General features: G+C 67.9%; 1 protein-coding gene across 5 annotated transcripts in view; it reads right to left on the bottom strand.

Moving 5' to 3' along the window:
* Window positions 1-16521, bottom strand: part of CASZ1 (castor zinc finger 1) — a 187432-nt gene that overhangs the window by 79962 nt on the left and 90949 nt on the right. For 3 of the 5 annotated variants that reach the window (XM_062593429.1, XM_062593433.1, XM_062593432.1), the window contains exon 1: window positions 6453-6532. The exons of the other annotated variants lie outside the window; for them this stretch is intronic. In XM_062593429.1, the coding sequence (XP_062449413.1) occupies window positions 6453-6501 (49 nt within the window). In that variant the 5' untranslated portion in view covers window positions 6502-6532. Of the gene's footprint in view, window positions 1-6452; window positions 6533-16521 lie in introns of those variants that run through there. 5 annotated transcript variants of the gene reach the window in all.

Here is a 16521-nt window from a genome sequence, read left to right as displayed (position 1 = left end):
AAAATCTCTGTTAAAAACATCCGCACGCGACGGTAACGGCTCCGGGGCAGCCTCCTCCTCCCCTTCGCCGCGGGCCGCTGGGGCGAGAACCGCCAGCGACGGGCCGGGGCCGGGGCTGGCAGCCCCGCGCGAGCCCGGCGTGGAGGGCAGCGGTCTGCCGGCGGAGCTGCCGGCGAGAGAACAGGGCAGGCCCGACCGGCGCCCGCGGGGCGCGACGGGGCCCGACGAGGGCCGGGGCGCTGGCGCAGGGGCGCCGGGGAAGAGCAGGCGGCGGCGGAGCAGGAGGAGCAGGAGGGCGCCCTGGGCGGCCCGCGCAGGGAGTGGATCACGCCGGCACCGTGCCGGCAAGCGCCACGCACAGAGGTGGAGCTGCTTTAATGAGAAGATGCTTCTATGACTCAGGCCTCAAAGGGATTGGGACTTTATTATTTTATTTTTCCATAATAAATTATGCCCTAGGATGCCAGTCCCGCCAGGTTTTTCTGGAAATACCAGACAAAAGCTGGTGGTGCTACCTGGCTTTCGACGGTTTCCCATGAATGGAAGCTGGAAGTTCCCGGTTCTCCCTCCGGCCCCAGCCCACTCCGGAGCGGGGCCGGCCCCACGGCCCTGGGCACGGTGGAAAGGCCCAGCTGGAACGCGGTGCCTCTCCGAGCCCTCCTTGCGGAGGGCCGAGGGCCCACCGGGGCCGTGGCGCGGGTGGGCAGGCGGCTCGGGCTCAGCCCCCGGCTCGGGGCTCTGCAGGGCACGGTCACTACGCCCGCGTTATAGATCAGGAGTTACTGGTCCCACACCAAACCCGCAGACTCTGCCACGGCTCTGCCCTCTTCCCGAGCTTCCGTGGCCGGATCCAAGGGACTCTGGCCCTCGTTCAGCCCTGGCACAGCTGCCTGCCGTGCTGATGCTGAGTGCCAGCCCGGCTGCCCCTGCGCAGCCGCGACGGCGTGGGGCACGCTGCAGCCGACGCGGGGGCGCGGAGCACACGGGGCACCGACCGCGCCGGTCCCGTCCTGTTGCTAAGGCAGCTCCTCTCAGCATCGCGGATGATGCCAGTGTGCCGAACTGGAGGGCAGGGGAAGCCAACTCCTTCAAGAGCCAAACACAAAGTTCAGCGCAACGCCAACGCGGGGCAGGCGACCGTCCGGGAGCAGGAGTAGGTGGGAGGGCGTCTGGGGCAGATGCGCACGTGCGGGACAGGGTGATGGAGATGTGGGTGTTGGGTGTGGGGAACACCTCCAGAAATGCTCCAGTGGAGCTTGCTGTTCCTACTGATTTCACAAGAGGCTCTGCTAAAATGTCACCTCTCCAAAAGCAAAACATGTGCATGTAGGTGAATCATCATTTCACACCCCAAAACCAGGAATGGGTGGCAAAACTCCCCAGTGAGGCACCAAATCCTCAGGGGATTGCCATGAAGTGCACCCAATGAGTTCAGCCTTCCCATTCTTCTTCCCTGTATCTCATTCTCTCCACCTCTTGCTCTCTCTTACCAACCTACACGGGTTGTTCAGCTTTTATTCTGAGCATGAAACTGCCCTAGGACTGGAAGCTCTAAGCAGTTTCCCAGCCTCAAGAAATTTTCTACTTGTGTTTTTCCATGGCAAAGCAAACAACTGCTTTGGTACCTGGGCCACCACACCTAACTCCCAAACATAACGAGAATGCACAGCGATAGCCAGGAGAGGAGGGCAGAAAATCCCCGAGCGAAGAATTCTTCAGAAACTACAGTCAAGAACAGATTTTACGTGAGTGAACTGCATGTTTTGGGTCCACTGTAGCTACGAATTCTCCAGAAGGCTTGACAGAATGTTTTACTTTCTTGAATCACACCAAGGAAGATAGGAAGTTTCCCCAGAAAGAAGGGGGAAGGTCAGAGTCAGGCTAATGCACCAGCACAGGGAGGTTAGCTGGCGGACTTGACTGCTGAGAGTCCTACTGCTGGAGGACAGCGGGGTCCACAGGCTGGGGAGGGAAAAATGTCACCATCCCTCTCCAAAGGGCACCTGCTCCACAGACTCAGCCTGTGCACAGCAGCCCAGCCCCGCGCTTGCAGTTGGTGCTGCCGTGCCAGAAAGTTCCCGCCGTGGGCCAGGACCCCACCGGGCAAAAGCTGCACATGAGAACAGAAAGCCCCAGGGTACCTAGTTCAGCTACTGGCCCAACTCTGTGTCCCGTCCAGGACAACTGTCACCACCCAGGGTAGCTCTGAGTCCCTTCAGTGCCCACTTGCCTCCAGAGTTCGGGCTCTTGTCCGCCGAGGGGCCGTCCCGTCACCGGGCCAGGTCCATCTCCACACAGCGTCATCGTGCCGGCGCTTCGCCCGCCTGCCTCTCTGCCTCCGCCGAGCCCCAAGCACCCTGCCCACCCGAAGCCGGCCGCGGAGTGACCCAGGACAGCTCCCCAGCCCCTGCTGGCGTTTCAGCTCCTAAGGTCGCAAGCCAAGCAGGAACGGGGATTAGAAGCTACAAGTTTTTCTTTTGCTACTGATGTCCATCTCCATCTCCTCCGCGAGCCCTGGCAGAGGAAGCAGAGAGCAGCAAGGTCCTGGTCCAAAGAGCTCTCAATCCTCAAAATGGATTTTACCTGTCTCTGAAAGCTGCCTCCATCTCTCACCCCCCCTCACTGCTTTCTCCCCAGGGAAATCAGTCTAAAAGGGGCTAATGGAAAAATGTCCCTCTCTCTCCCCCCTCTCATTTTCTCTCTCTCTCTCTTTTTTTTTTTATTAGCATTTGTGGAATTTATTCCCAAACTCTCCTAATCTTTCGTACACAACCATTTGATTTGCATAACCCAGCCCCCTCTCATAAAAACTGGCTGCTAGTTTAATTAAAAAATGTAAATTTGCTGTCATCTCGGGGCCTGGTGAATTAGGACGACATCGGCATTTTTTATTGCTGAAGACGTCCAAATTGATCCAGTCCACGCTGAACCGGAGGGGAGGAAACGGTGCCGCGTGGGACTCCTGGCTGGAGGTTCTGCCCCTCCCCTGCTTCCAGCCAAGGCTCCTCTCTGCCCCCTCCTCGCTTCGCAAAGCGCAGCTGAGGCCGAGGACGTCGGCGCTCCCAAACCCCCGCCGGACCGGCCAGCGCGGCTGCTGCAATGTCGTGGGAGCTGAGCCCCGGGCGGCACCGGAGCGCTCCAAACCCTGGGAACAGCCAGGAATGAACACGTCTTCCCTGGGAGGGAGGGAAGGAGCCAGGCGGAGGTGGGAGACGCAGCACAGGCGATGGTTGTCTTCATCTCCCCTAGGACTTTTCATTACTTTCCTGATACTTTCAACCAACTTTTCAGAGGGAAACCTAAATTGTCGGCTACACAGCAGCCTAGGGGTACGGCTTGACGGCAGAGGGAGAGTCAAAGCGGCCACAAAGGCTCTCGCTACGAGGGCGGCCGAGCGCCCCGGCGAGGGCGACCAGACGAGCCCCTGCAGCAGCTGCCGGCTTGCGCCGTCCTCTCCCGTAGCGGCACGGAGGGCTCAGGGCGGGAGCGCGAACAGCCCGGAGGAGGAGACGGCTCGGAGGCCACGTAACGAACAGCCGCTCCTTTCCAGCGTGGGCACGTGAACCCGGCAGGGAAGCAGAAACTTCTCAACGCAGGGACTGATGTGCTGGCGTTTCTGCAAGATTTTGCTCTCTAGCACTGAGTTAGTAGAAACACTCCGACGGACTTCAAAGGGCTTCGACGCACGCTCTCCCCGTAACAGCCAGGCCCTGCTCAGCGCCTCTACGGGGAGGCGAATCTCCAGCCACGGAAACTCTTCTCCTACAGAGAAGTCTTCTCTAGACAGACCGAGTCACCTCAACGCTTCGTGCCCAAAGGCACCTCACAGGACAAAGGCTCAAAACTGGTCTGAACATCCAACCAAACCACGCGCGAACCCTCTGCAGCCAGCGAACTCTGCCCAGGAATGATAAGCGACTGAGCTGAAGTGTCTCCAAAAATCTGTGCCGTCAAAAAGCAGCTGGCACCAGCCCAGAGAAGGTGTTCCTGTCCACTGGGTGTTTCAAACAACAACAACGATTTAACAAAACAAAGTCACAAAATGACCCCTTGAGTGGAAAACTAGGTGTTTCTCGACTCGCTTGCCACAGGTCTCCCGGTGCCTCTTCTGAGATCAGTTCCTGTAATCTCACACCAAGGATAATTAAGCTGGGGAACAGTTTCCCAAAGGAAGTGACAGGTGCCCAGTCACTCATTTTTACAACTAGATTTGCAGAAGGTGACGTGTAGGGAACATCTTGTCATGAACCCGGGCAGAAGGACTTGGTCCATGAACTCTTCCCAGTCCTCAACCACTGCGAAAGCTTCTGGCCCGAGAAGGTCCGCGCAGGTACTGGGCGAGCTGAGAAAGCCCTCAGCGCGACCAGACCTTCAGCCCCACGTCCTGACCCGTCCGGGAGCGGGACCTCCCGGGCCTGCCTCTGCCAGCTGGCAGCCGGTGCGCGCAGCCTCCAGGCGCTGCCTCCGGGGAGCCGCAGCCCGAGGCTTTGGAGAGAAGTCAAGAGGCAGCGACCGAGGGAGATAAGCTGGTCCGAGCAGATAAGGGTTAGAGGTGGTGATTATGGGGCAGGTCTTTGCCCTGAGATCATGACAAGACGGGTTCACCCACACACGGGCTGTACTGCTGACTTAAACAGATCTCCCAGATCCTCATTTCCACGGCCTACCGGGGCCCGGGTTCCCACAGGAGCGCGCCGAAACCCACGCAGCCTGCGGGAAAGCCAGCGCAAGGGCGCTGCCGAGAGCGAGGAGGGGCTCCGCCGGCGCGCCGCGCGCAACGAGCCACGGAGGAGCGGGCGCGCGGAGGCCGGGCGGCGCGCCGGCAGGGCGCACTGCCTCCCCGGGCCCCGCCGCGGAGCCTGCCGCCCCGCCGCCGCAGCGCCTCGAGCCGCGGCCCAGCGGCGGATCACGGCTTGCTACTCGCTCGAGCGTTTGCCCTCCTTCCGCCTCTCCACGTCCGTAACTCCGAGGCCGCCCACGCCGCCTCGCGGCTCCTTGCTCGAGAAGGAGGCTGCCGCACGCACCCGCGGCCGGCGCTTCGTGCTCAGGAGTGGAAGCGCTTCCTGAGCCATTTGGTTCCTGATATCAATGATAGAAATAAATAAACAGTGACAAAATTATCCTTTCAATCAAAATACCAGAGTACATAGGTCAGGCCCAGTCAATCATCAACCAGTTTATTACCATCTTGCTCCTTATTAAAGGAGGGACGCACGCATGCACACACATGCACACTCCTGCCACAACCACCCGAAACACGGGGGCCACCGGGGCAGGCTGGCCCGGCCTGCTACTGCCATTTAAACGGGAGGCTGAAGGGGAGTTTAGATCGCTTTGGAGGAGCGAACACGGCTCTGTTAGCAGGTGCCGGGGCAGAGCGGCGGGGGAGCTGGCATGGCCCGAGCGAGTCCCACGAGCTCCACGCTTGCCGACGGCCTGAGGCTGAACGGAGCTCTGCCCCAGGCCAGCCACGGGCCAGGAAACCCAACGGCGCGCGGCACTGAGCCCGACGCCGACTCCCGCGGGAGCAACGACGCCGGGAGCCTCAGCCGCCCGCGCCGCCGCAGCCAGCCGGCGCGGCCGGGGCCCACGCAGCACCCGGCCCCCCACCTCGCCATCCCCACACCACGTCGGAAACCAGGGCACGGGCCACAAAAAGCTCCCACCCAGTCCCAGCACTGGGACCTGTAATCTCAGGCCAAAACAGTGCCCCAGCCGGGCCAGCGCTCACCCTGCCGGGAGGGTGAGGGCGTCGGGGAGCCTCCCGCACCGCGCATGAAGGGCCAGGCAAACCCATCCCAGATATGCCCAGGCTGAGAAAAAATACTCATTACGCGTAATAAGCAGCCTCAGCCTCTGACACTGCCTCGTCCCAAATAAATTAAATTCCTTTCCATTTAGGCAGCGCAGGAACCTGACAGGCAACCTTCACCGACGAGCCGCCAGCGCGCAGGAGGGGACAGAAATGAAAGAGAAAACAGCCCGCACAACTTACAACAAACACAAACGCGGAATCCTTTCAAAACCCCCATAAACTTCCCCTGTGCATCCTCTCGCGGCCGGCCGGGCCGCCGCGCCGCGCCGTGCCGCGCCGAGCCACGCCGCGCCGCGCCGAGCCGAGCCGCGCCGCGCCGAGCCGAGCCGCGCCGAGCCGAGCCGCGCCGCCCGGGCCCGCTGCCGGGCAGGGCCCCGCGCAGCGCCGCCGCCGCGGGACGCGCCGGGCCGGCGGCGGCGGCGGGCGGCAACTTCCGCGAGGCGAGCGAAAGAAAAGTGAAAGAGGCGGCGAGCCCGCAGCACCTGGCGGCGCCGCCCGCGCCCCGCGCCGCGCCGAGCCGGGCCGGGCCGGGCCGGGCCGAGCCGGGCCGGGCCGCGGGGGGCCGCGGCGGCGGCGCGGGGGCGGCGGGGAGCGCGGCGCGGCGCGGGGCAGCGCGGGGCAGTTGTGCTGCACTTACCATAGTCGGAGAGACGAAAGCCGAATTCACTTAAATAATCAACTTTCATAATACTTAATTAATACCTAATTGCAGCTGATTGCTCCCGAATAACAAGTTGTTTAAAGCCCTGATGTCATTGCCGTGCCGGTCCTGCCCGAGTCACTTTGGCAGCGGGGCCGGGGGCGGGCGCCGGGCGCGGGGGGGCGGGGACGGGCCGCGGCCGCCCCGCCCCCTCCGCGCCCCTCCGCGCCGCCGCCGCCGCCGCCGCCGCCGCCGCGGGGCAGGTGCCGCGGCCGCGCCGGGCCGCGCGGGCCCCACGCGTGGCCGCGGCCGCCCCCGCACGCCGGCCGCCCCCGGCGCGGCGAGCGCGGCGCCGGCGCCGCTTGCCCAACGCCCCGCAGGAAGTCAGCGCCGCTCCGCCGCGGCCGCGCGGCCCACGGGGGGTTTTTCCTCTCTCTCTCTCCCTTTTTTTTTGCAGTGAATTTCCTCATTTTTTGTTGCTTTATTTTTCTAAGTAGCAAAGAATGCGAGGGCGGTTCTGAGAGGCGTGTTGGGTAAACACAGACACCAGCCTCCCTCCTTCAGACAATCGGCCCGGTTCTTTACCGATTCAGGAGGTGTTTTGCGCAGGTTGCAGGCTGTTTTCGCGCACCCGCCGTGTCTGGCTCCCCGGCCTCTGGCAGAGCCAGACTGCGCCCCGGGCCGCGGCGCAGCCAGCTCCTGAGCTCCCCGCTCCTTCCGACGGCAGACCCCAAAGCGCGTCTCCGCGGGGCGAGCAGCAGCGCCCCGCTGCGCGGACGGGCCGGGGAGCGCGCGGGCCCCGCCGGCGCCGCGCCTGGGGAGCGGCCCGCGGCTCGGCGGCGCCCGCGGCCCCGGCCGGCACGGCCGAAGCGGCGCAGCCGGCCCAGGGCGCCGTGGCAGCGGGGAGCCTCCAGTGCGGGGGCACGCGCCCCACCGCCCCGCCGGGGAGCCAGAGCGACGTGGCGCGCGGAGGAGGCGGCACGAGCGGGAGCAGCGGGTGCAGCGTGCCACCTCTCCCCGAAGTCCGACTGCTGCTTTAGAGGAAGCTAAAAACCAGCGGCCTCCCGCTGACCTTCCCCTGCGGGTTTCTCACCGTGCCATCGACTGCGCCCAGCCCAGGCACCCCGCGGCGCCCGCCCGCCCGCGGCCAGCGCCTCGCTGGGCCCCGCTGGGCGCCCATCCCGGGCGGCCCCAGCCCCACTCCGGGGGCTCCCCGTGGCCTCTTCCCCAGGAAACCTGCTCCTGCCCTCCCGGGGCCTCGGGGCACCCCCATGCAACCCGCCAGAGCAGCCTCCCCTCCGGCCCCGGGTGCCCCATGGGCGCCGCAGCCTCAGCCCAGCGTGCAGCCGGCCCGCAGCGGCGCCGGCACCCCGGGCGGCTCCAGGGCCGCTCGCCGGGCCGGGCGCAGCGCAGCGCTGGCCGCTGCAGCCTTGCGGGGGGCTGCCCCTGGGCGGCGGGCAAACCCTCCCTCCTCATCCCTTCCCTTCCTCCCCGGGGCGTCAGGAGCGCTCGGTAATTAATGCTTGCCAGGTGCTCCGAGAGCCTCCGATGAAAAGTGCAGTGGGAGGGGGAAGGATGATTAATTTATTATTATTATTACAGTTTAACGCTCTCCCCGCAGCCCGCGTGCCAGGGCTGCGCAGGGGTGAGTCACGCCGATACGGGGGACATCCCCCCGCATGCCTCTCTCCCGCCTCCCTGCTTACGCTCGGCCCGTGCTCTTGGCCCCCGCCGCCCGCTGCGCTGGAGCCGACCCAGCCGGGGCCGCGCGCTGCGCTCGCTCCCGGATTGCAGGTTGCACATCTGGCAGCTCGTGGAGTTATTAGGCAAACGCTCTTGCCCTATTTCTGTAATTTTGTTTGATTTCTGTTTCGTCAAGGGAGGCGCCCGGAGGCCTCGGGGCCTGGGCGGCAGGAGCAGGCGATCCGATCCGTGCTTTCTTTCCCGTTCCTTCTCTTCCGCTCCCTCCTGCTCAGCTCAGTCTCAATCACTCTACCGGCACAAGGCGCCCCGCAAGCCTTGCCGAAGGGCCTGCGCCGAGTCTCCGGGGCCGGCGGGGCCTGGCAGCGTGGCCGCTGCCCGCCGCTCGTCCCGGCATTCGCCGAGCGCTCTGACACCGCTCCCCGCCTCGGGGCCGCTGCTCCTCCGGGCGCTCCACAGCTCCGGCGTGTGCTGGCGCCGGGCGAGCTCGCCTCCCGGCCGCTGCCCGGAGGGACCTGCTCTACCAGGAGCAGGCCATAGGGCAGCGAACACGCGCCGCGCGTCGCGTCCTCGCGCGCCCCGGGGCCCAGAACGCTTCGGGAAGGAGTGGTGGGGAGCAATACGCCGACAATTAGCTACAATTTCCTGCAGCCCGGGCACTGCTGGGGCGGGAGGCGACGGCACCGGCCTGCCCAGGCTCCCGGCCGGCCGCCGGCAGCGTGTCCGGCGCCAGCCCCCCGGCGCCCCGCACGCCGGGCGCCCCGGCGGCCCCGGGCGAGCAGGACCCGCAGCAGAGCCCCGGGCAAACGCAGACCGATTCCCGCCTGAAGAGCTGCCGCTCGGCTTGTGCCACTGCACGCGGGCCCGGCTGCAAACCGGAACGGCAGGTGCACACGCCGGGGCTCACGCGCGCGTGCAAGCGCTGCCGGGCGCTGGGCGCACAGCCGCTGCAAGCGCTCCCTGCCGGCTCTGCCGGCCGCCGGCTGCAGGGATTGTCCGGCACGTTTTAGCAGGGCCGCTCCTGCTCCGCGCACACGCTCGGCGGAGCCAGAGGCGGTGGCACAGGCGTGCGCGGGCGGGTGGGGGGCAGCGCCGCTGCCGCCGGCGGAGGGGTGCTGGGCCGGGGGTCCCCGCCGGCGGGGAGGACCCCGGGGGAGCGCGAGCGTGGCCGGGGCCCGGGGGGGCGAGGGCGCAGCGGCGGGCGCTAAGTGTGAGGCAGACGCAGCGATTGCATTACCGCAGGAGCCCGGGCTGGCAGTGCCGAGCTATCGTCCCCCTAATCCTGTTAGCCAGCAATCTCCATTCCGAAAGAGCTTCATTTCTTTGTGAATATTTGTAAACTAGATATCTAATGGAAAATTATAGGAAAATTATAGTGAAATTCATGACGAAGAAATCCGATTAGCCCTAATTCAATTATGCCATCTTAGCCCACACAGCACATTTCCCATTTTTTTCCCATAAATACCAATGCCAGGGGTCCGGGTAATCAAATAAAATTGAAAATCATCTTCCCATTAAATTCAATTAGCTGCAATTTCTAAAGCCTATCAGAGATTTTAATTACTAAATTATAAAATTCTCCAATGCTAAATTGAAACTAAAAAAATTGCACATCCTTGTATTTCAGAAGAAAAAAACCTAGCAGAAACCTTGAAAAATACCCTTCTCCTCCCATGAGCACCCACGTGAGCGCGGGGCTGGGGAGCCTCCGGCAGAGGCGCGACCGCGGGGGGACGCGAGCGCTGGGCCGTGCCGGCACAGGGGGATGTGGGCCCCCTGCCCCGGCAGCACGGGCGGCCACGGCGGCAGCGGGCGGGCAAGGCCGTCCCCGAGCCACGGCGCAGCCACGGGCGCAGCCGGCGGGCAGCCGGGCCCCGGGGAGGCGCACGCCCGCGGCCGCTCCCGCGCAGCGCCGCGCCACGGGGCGGCGGGGCGGTCAGCCGGGCGCGCGGGCGCGCGCGGCGGGGCGAGGAGCTCGCCCAGCTCCCCGGGCACGGCCTGCCCCCGAGGCGGCAGCCAGCCCGCGCCCGGCGCAGAGGAGCGCGGGAGGCCGCGGCCAGCGACGGCCGGCTCCGCCGCCAGCCCGCCGGGAGCGCAGCGCCCCTCCGCCAGGTGCTCCGGCTGCCCCCGAACCAGGCCGATACTCGGTTTAATTTACCGGGCGCCCAAAAGTTGCCAGCAGGGAGGTGCCCGCAAACAGAACAACAACAAAAAAGTTAATGATCTGGGCTTTTTCTTTAATAAATAGGCAAACTGGCTGAGCCGGATTGTTGGCTGGGATTCGTCTCCCCTTTATCACCCTGGAGCTTCTGTGACACATTCTCCAAATCATCAGCATTTTGCAATTTGAGGTCGTTACCAAATACTATTTTTTTTGCCAAGGAAGGGAGAAAAATAAATTAATAATCAAGAAGGCCAAGCAGGGAGAGGCTGCGGGCTGCGTGGCGCTGCCACCTCCGCGGGGATTGCTCAGGCCCTGGCAGCCGGCCCGGCGCGCACCTCGGTCGTCGGCTCACCCTGGAATGTGGCGCTGGCACCCAGGCGCGACTCGATTTGACTACGAATTAATCAAAGTCTCCTCTGCAAACGTCTCGCACTATATCACCCCCGGCTGAGCTTCAGATGCGATTCCCCCGTCCCAGGGACGCGGCGCGGGGAGATTAGCAGCTCCAGGTGAAGAGCTGGAGGGGGTTTCCTCTCCGCAGGTCTCCTGGCACTCCCGGCAGCAGCCTCTCCCCGCTGGTGAGGACCACAGCGCGGGCGCTCCAGACCCGCCGGGCCGCAGCGCTGTTCCCCGGCGGAGGAGCCGGACCGGACCGCGGGCCCGCCACGGCGGCGAGGCAGCGGGCCCGCGCCGCGCGCACGGCCCTGCCTGCAGGTTTGCGCGGTGCGGCGGTGCAGCGCGGCGCGGCGGCCCGCACGGCTGCGCCCGCACCCGCGCCCGGCCCTGCCACGGGACTGCCCGGCGCCGCAGCGCGGCGGCTTCGCCAGACCCCGCGCCACGCACCCCCGCGGCCCGGGCAGCGCCGCGCCCGGCCCTCGCCGCCCGGAGCCCCGGGCCAGGCCCCCGCCCCTCCCCGCGCTCCGCCTGTCTCGGAGCCCTCTCGTATTTCCAGCGCTCGCTGGACCGTGAATTCACCTTCACACCCGCTGCAGGGTTACGGCGCTTCTCCCGCCGCCGGCGGCCACCCCGCGTCCGCTGGCAGGGCGCGCTCCACCGGGGGGCCCGGAGGGCTCCCCTGCCCGCCGCCCCGTGCGGCCCCGGCACCGGCCCCAGCAGCCCCGCGCGCCCGCCGGCTGCGGTCCCTCGTCCCGGCCACGGCCACAGCGAGAGGACGAGCAGAGCCGAGGAGCTAAGGGATGGGGAGAGGGAAACGGAGGAGGGGGACACAGGGAGAGGCTCACGAGGAAAAGGGGGCGAGAGGGGAAAGGGGCAAACGGAGGAGGAAACCCCCGAGGCAGCGGAGAAAGGAGGGGGAGCAGGGCAGACCGTGGGAACGGCCCCGGCTCGCTCCCCGCTCACCCCCCAGCCGCCCTCTCCGGCCCTCGGCACCAACGTCCTCTGCAGCTCGCCCCGAGGCCGCGGGGATCAGCCGGCGAGGCCGGGGGGGGGCTGTGCGGGGCCCGGAGGAGAGGGGCCACATGCCGCCGAGCTCCGCAGCCCCTGGCTGAGCCGCCGCCGGCCTGCCGCTGGCCGGGGCTGCTCCGCGCCGCTGCCGGGGCCTTGCCCGCTCCCCGGCCCCCCGGGCTCCTCCCGGCCCCGCGCGGGCACGGCTCGGCCGCAGGGCCGCCCTCGCGCCGGCGGTAGCTGCCTTCCCCTAACGTCGCCACTGCAGCCTGGGGCCTTCAAGGAGAAATCCCAGCAAGTGCCGAGGCACCGGCCGCCCGCCTCCGTTGGGAGCCGCTGGGAGTTTGGTCGGCCCAGCAAGCGGCTTCCTCGCGGAAGAGGCGCCGGCCGCGGCGCCAAGCGCGCGGGGAGGAGCGCGCCAAGGGCCGAAGCGCCCGTCGGCGCTCGCCGCTTCGCCCTCGCGACGTGCCCTGCTGCCGGAGGCTCGGCGGCGGGCGGGCGAGGGGCAGCGCCGCGGCCCCCCGCGGCGCCGGGCCCGGCGGGCGGGCGCCCCCGGCCCCGCTCGCCCCGCCGGGCTCCCCGCGAACAATAGCTCAGTGGAGCCCCCGCCTCCTCGGAAGGAAAACAAACACCCGGATCACCGCAAATTAGAGAATGTCTCGCTTCACTTCATCCAAACAGGCTGACAATTTTTGGGGGTTGTTGCCACGGCGACAGAATAACACAGCGTTCAGCCTGTTGCAGAACAATCAATTAAGTTAATGCCTCCGAGTGCCTGTTTACTCTTCCGTTCAGGAGGCGCTGCTCGCGCTCGCTCTCCTCCGCTCTCGCTCCTTCCTGCTCCCATCCCTCCCGCGCTTTGCCTACCCCAAAGTCCCTCCCCTCGAGCACCTCCCGGCTCGCGAGGAGCCTCCCACCGCCACCTGCCTCGAAGTCCTTCCCTTCGGAAAGCCTCCCGTCCGCGCTGCCCTGTCCCCGGAGGGGCGGGGGGACGCGGCCGCCCTCCAGGCGCGGGCCTGCGCCCCCGGCACGCTTCCCGCCCGCCCCAGGGCCGGCGCGGCGGAGCAGGCCGCCCTCCTCGCCTCGACGGGCAAGAGGAGCTCTGCGGCTAATAGGACGGGGCAGCGCCTTCGGCGCTGAGCGGAAGACCAGCCAAGCCCACAGAAATCCTTCCAGTACTGCTACCCTGAAAGAAGGCTCCTCCGGCTAACAGGAACTGCAGAAGCGCGCGGGCTCTCCGTCCCGCCCGAGAGCCCCAGCCAAACGAAACGTGTGAACGCGCGCTGGAACGGCTTTGCCTGGAGCGAGACCAGGCCGCTGCTCGAAGCCCCTCGCCGCGCAGCGTCACCGCCCCGCCGCAGCCGCCGGCCGGGAGCAGCCCCGGGCCCTGGGAGCGCGCGGCGCAGCGCGGGAACGCGGCTCCTCCAGCCCGGGGCACCGACGGCGCCACGAGGGAAGGGGCTGGCCGGGGCTGAGCCCGAGAGATCGCTGGGGGCTCCTGCCTCCCCGCCTCCCGCGCCCGGGCGCTCCTGAGCGCAACCCCCCGCCGGGAAGAGGGTCCACCTCCGCCGCACCCCCCACTCACGCTGAAATGAAAGGCGAAGCCAAGCTCCTCGGGAAGAGAGGCGCTTTCCACGCGCTGCCTCCTCCCCAACGCAAGCTCCCAAACGCAAAGGGCGCACGGGTTCGGCAGGAGGGGCTGCCGACGGGGGGGGGCGAAACGGCGCAGGGAGGGCACCGGGGCGACGACGGGCAGAGGAGCGCGCGCGACGCCGCTCCCCGGCGCCCGAGCTGCGGGCCTGCCGGAGGGCTTCGCGCGCGGGCGCCGGCGGCACCCCTCGCACCCCTCGCACCGCTCGCCGGGAGCGGGGGGCCGGCCGGCGGCTGCAGGCCCCGCCGCAGTGTCTCGCCTTCCCCCCGCCCGCGCGCAACTTGTCAGCGAACCTGTTGGAGCGGGGGCTCGTTGACTGCTCCCTGTCCATTACAGCCCGGATTATAAGCATATTGCACCGGGCTCTCGGCACGGTGCTGGGGAAATCCAATACGCTGAAAGGTTAATGCAATCAATTAGGGTGACAAGGAAGTAGAGTAAAGCCTTCCGAGTAGATGAAAGGGAGAGAGATGGAGAGAGAGGAAAGCAGAGGGCGGAGGGGAGAGAGCAAAGAGCGCCGGGTGGGGGGAGGAGGGGGAAGGGGGCGCACGGGGCTCGTGAGCAGAGCGCAGGCCGGGGCCTGCTCCCCGCCCGGAGGGGCCGGGCCGAGCCGCGGGGCCCGGCGGGCCGGGGCCGGGGCTGGGCGCAGGCAGCCCGGCGCTCTGCCCTCCCGGCTCCTCCGGCCCCGCCAGGACGCGCGGCGTGGCCGCAGCCGCCGGGACGCCGCGTGACGGGCGTGCCCCGACACCGCTCCTTCGGCGGGCCGGCAGCGGGCTCCCCGCGTCCTCGGCACCCGGCCAGCCGCGAGGCTCCGGGGGGCTGCGTGCCCCGGGCCCGGCCCGCCGCCGGCGCTGCCGCGGGGCTGCCTCGGCGCCGGCTCTCCGAGCCCCGAGCAGCGTGCTACTTCATTAACCGGGGCTGGCGGGTCAGCGAGCGCAGCCCCTTCCCAGCGCAGCTTCTGCTCGCGCACCGCTCGGCCTGGGAGAACGTGACACCAGCTCATTAGGACAAATTATTACTCTATAACCCCTGCCGCAATGTCCCTTAATATGCCTATTTAGCAAGAGACAAGTCCTGGTGGGCTCCTCGCCATTAGAACAACCTCACAAATCACCGGAGGCTCAAGCAGCGTGATCTGCGCTTCCGGGGGCAGCGGACGGGGCGGCCGCACGCAGGCCGGGCCGCCGCAGGGGCGCGGAGCCGGCGCGGCGCTGCCCCGCGGGGGGCCGGCGGACCGCGGCGCTGCGGGGCCGCCCCGTGGGCAGGAGGTGCCCGCTGCGCGCCGGGCCGCGCCGGGCCGCCCGCGGCGCCCGCTGCGCGCCGCCTCGCCCCCGCCTGCCGCGCGCCTCAGCCCCTCGCGCCCGCGCCGCCCGCCCCGCGCCGCCCGCACGCTCCCTCCGCTTCTCTGCGGCTGACGCCACGCCAGCGCCTGGCTCCGCAAATCCGGACGCGGCACCATTCCCACGGGATACCAGCGGCTCCGGAGGGAGGCTGTTCCCGGGCGGCGGGGCTCCCTCGGCGCGCGGGCTGCGTGGCGCGCAGCCGGGGAGCGCGGCGCGGCCGCAGCTCAGGGCTAGCACGGGGCGAGACCGGCACACGGGCGGCTGCTGAACGGCGACGGGGAGACCCAGCCTCCAGCCTCATCTGTCCGAGGGCGAAAAGGGAGGGAGAAAACGGTGAACGACACAAAAAGCAGCAGAGCGAAAAGAGAGGGAGAACAGGAAACGAAACTGCGCCATGCCCCGCAAGAGAGAGCGAGGCAGAAGTGCAACGGAAGGCAGTAAAACCGAAAAGGAAAGGAAAGTGCGAAGAGTGAGCGGCGCTGGGCCCAGGCGGGGCAGGCGCGAGCGAGCAGGCGGAGAGGCGACGGCTGGGGCAGAGCAGGCGCGAGGGAGGGAGGCAAAGCAGGAGAAGCGCGCAGGAGCGGGCGGCGCGGGCGCGCCAGCGCCTGTAACCAGGGCTGTGAAGCATGAAAAGGGAAGAATCTGCCTGTTCCTTTCAGCGCTCGGAGCACGGCGCTCGCTGCTGACCTACACCGTGCCCGGCTGTGATCACGTTTTCAGGGCCACTGCCCGCCGGGCCCGAACAATGATGGGGCGCCTTTGAAGTCGCAGAAAGGAGCCGCAATGGGAACAGGGGACTTCTTTTTTTTTTTTTTTTCTCCGTATTTTTAAGGGCGGGGGGAAGGAGGGAGGACAAGGAAGGGATGGAGGGGGGCGAAGGCTGGGGGAGAGGTTGCAAGGACAAAGCAGAGAGTTGCCCCCAGCAGGGAGCCCCGAAACGAGAGAGACACAAAGCCCCGAAGCCAAGCAGTTTACGAGCGGGGCACATGCTGCCCGCGTCTGCCTGCCCGCGCCGCCGGCCCCGCGCTCCCGCCGGGCTGCTGCTCCCGGCAGTGATGGATGGACGCCCAGGCCATTCAGGCCGCCGTGTTGCCGCCGCGGTATTTACATAACACTGGCCCTCCACCGGCCACCTCTGACACCCCGGCCTGCGAGCGGCGCAGCGCGGGGCTCCGGGCGCCCGGCGCCGCCCAGCAAGGGGCCCTGCCGGCCGGACCGGGAGCGCGGCGGCAGTGCCGGCCCCCGCGGCACCCGGCCACCGAGGGCTGGCGTGGGCCGCGGCGGTGCCGAGCAGCAGGCTCAGCGCGGCGGCAGCGCCGGCCCCCGCGGCACCCGGCCACCGAGGGCTGGCGTGGGCCGCGGCGGTGCTGAGCAGCAGGCTCAGCGCGGCGGCAGCGCCGGCCCCCGCGGCACCCGGCCACCGAGGGCTGGCGTGGGCCGCAGCGGTGCCGAGCAGCAGGCTCAGCGCGGCGGCAGCGCCGGCCCCGGCAGCACCCGGCCACCAAGGGCTGGCGTGGGCCGCGGCGGTGCCGAGCAGCAGGCTCAGCGCGGCGGCAGCGCCGGCCCCGGCGGCACCCGGCCACTGAGGGCTGGCGTGGGCCGCGGCGGTGCTGAGCAGCAGGCTCAGCGCGGCGGCAGCGCCGGCCCCGGCAGCACCCGGCCACCGAGGGCTGGCGTGGGCCGCGGCGGTGCCGAGCAGCAGGCTCAGTGCAGCGGCAGCGCCGGCCCCAGCAGCACCCGGCCACCGAGGGCTGGCGTGGGCCGCGGCGGTGCCGAGCAGCAGGCTCAGCGCGGCGGCAG

Source organism: Rhea pennata, chromosome 22, assembly GCF_028389875.1.
Source record: "Rhea pennata isolate bPtePen1 chromosome 22, bPtePen1.pri, whole genome shotgun sequence".
In the NCBI taxonomy this organism is placed as follows: domain Eukaryota; kingdom Metazoa; phylum Chordata; class Aves; order Rheiformes; family Rheidae; genus Rhea; species Rhea pennata.
This window is presented reverse-complemented; position numbering and strand designations above follow the sequence as displayed.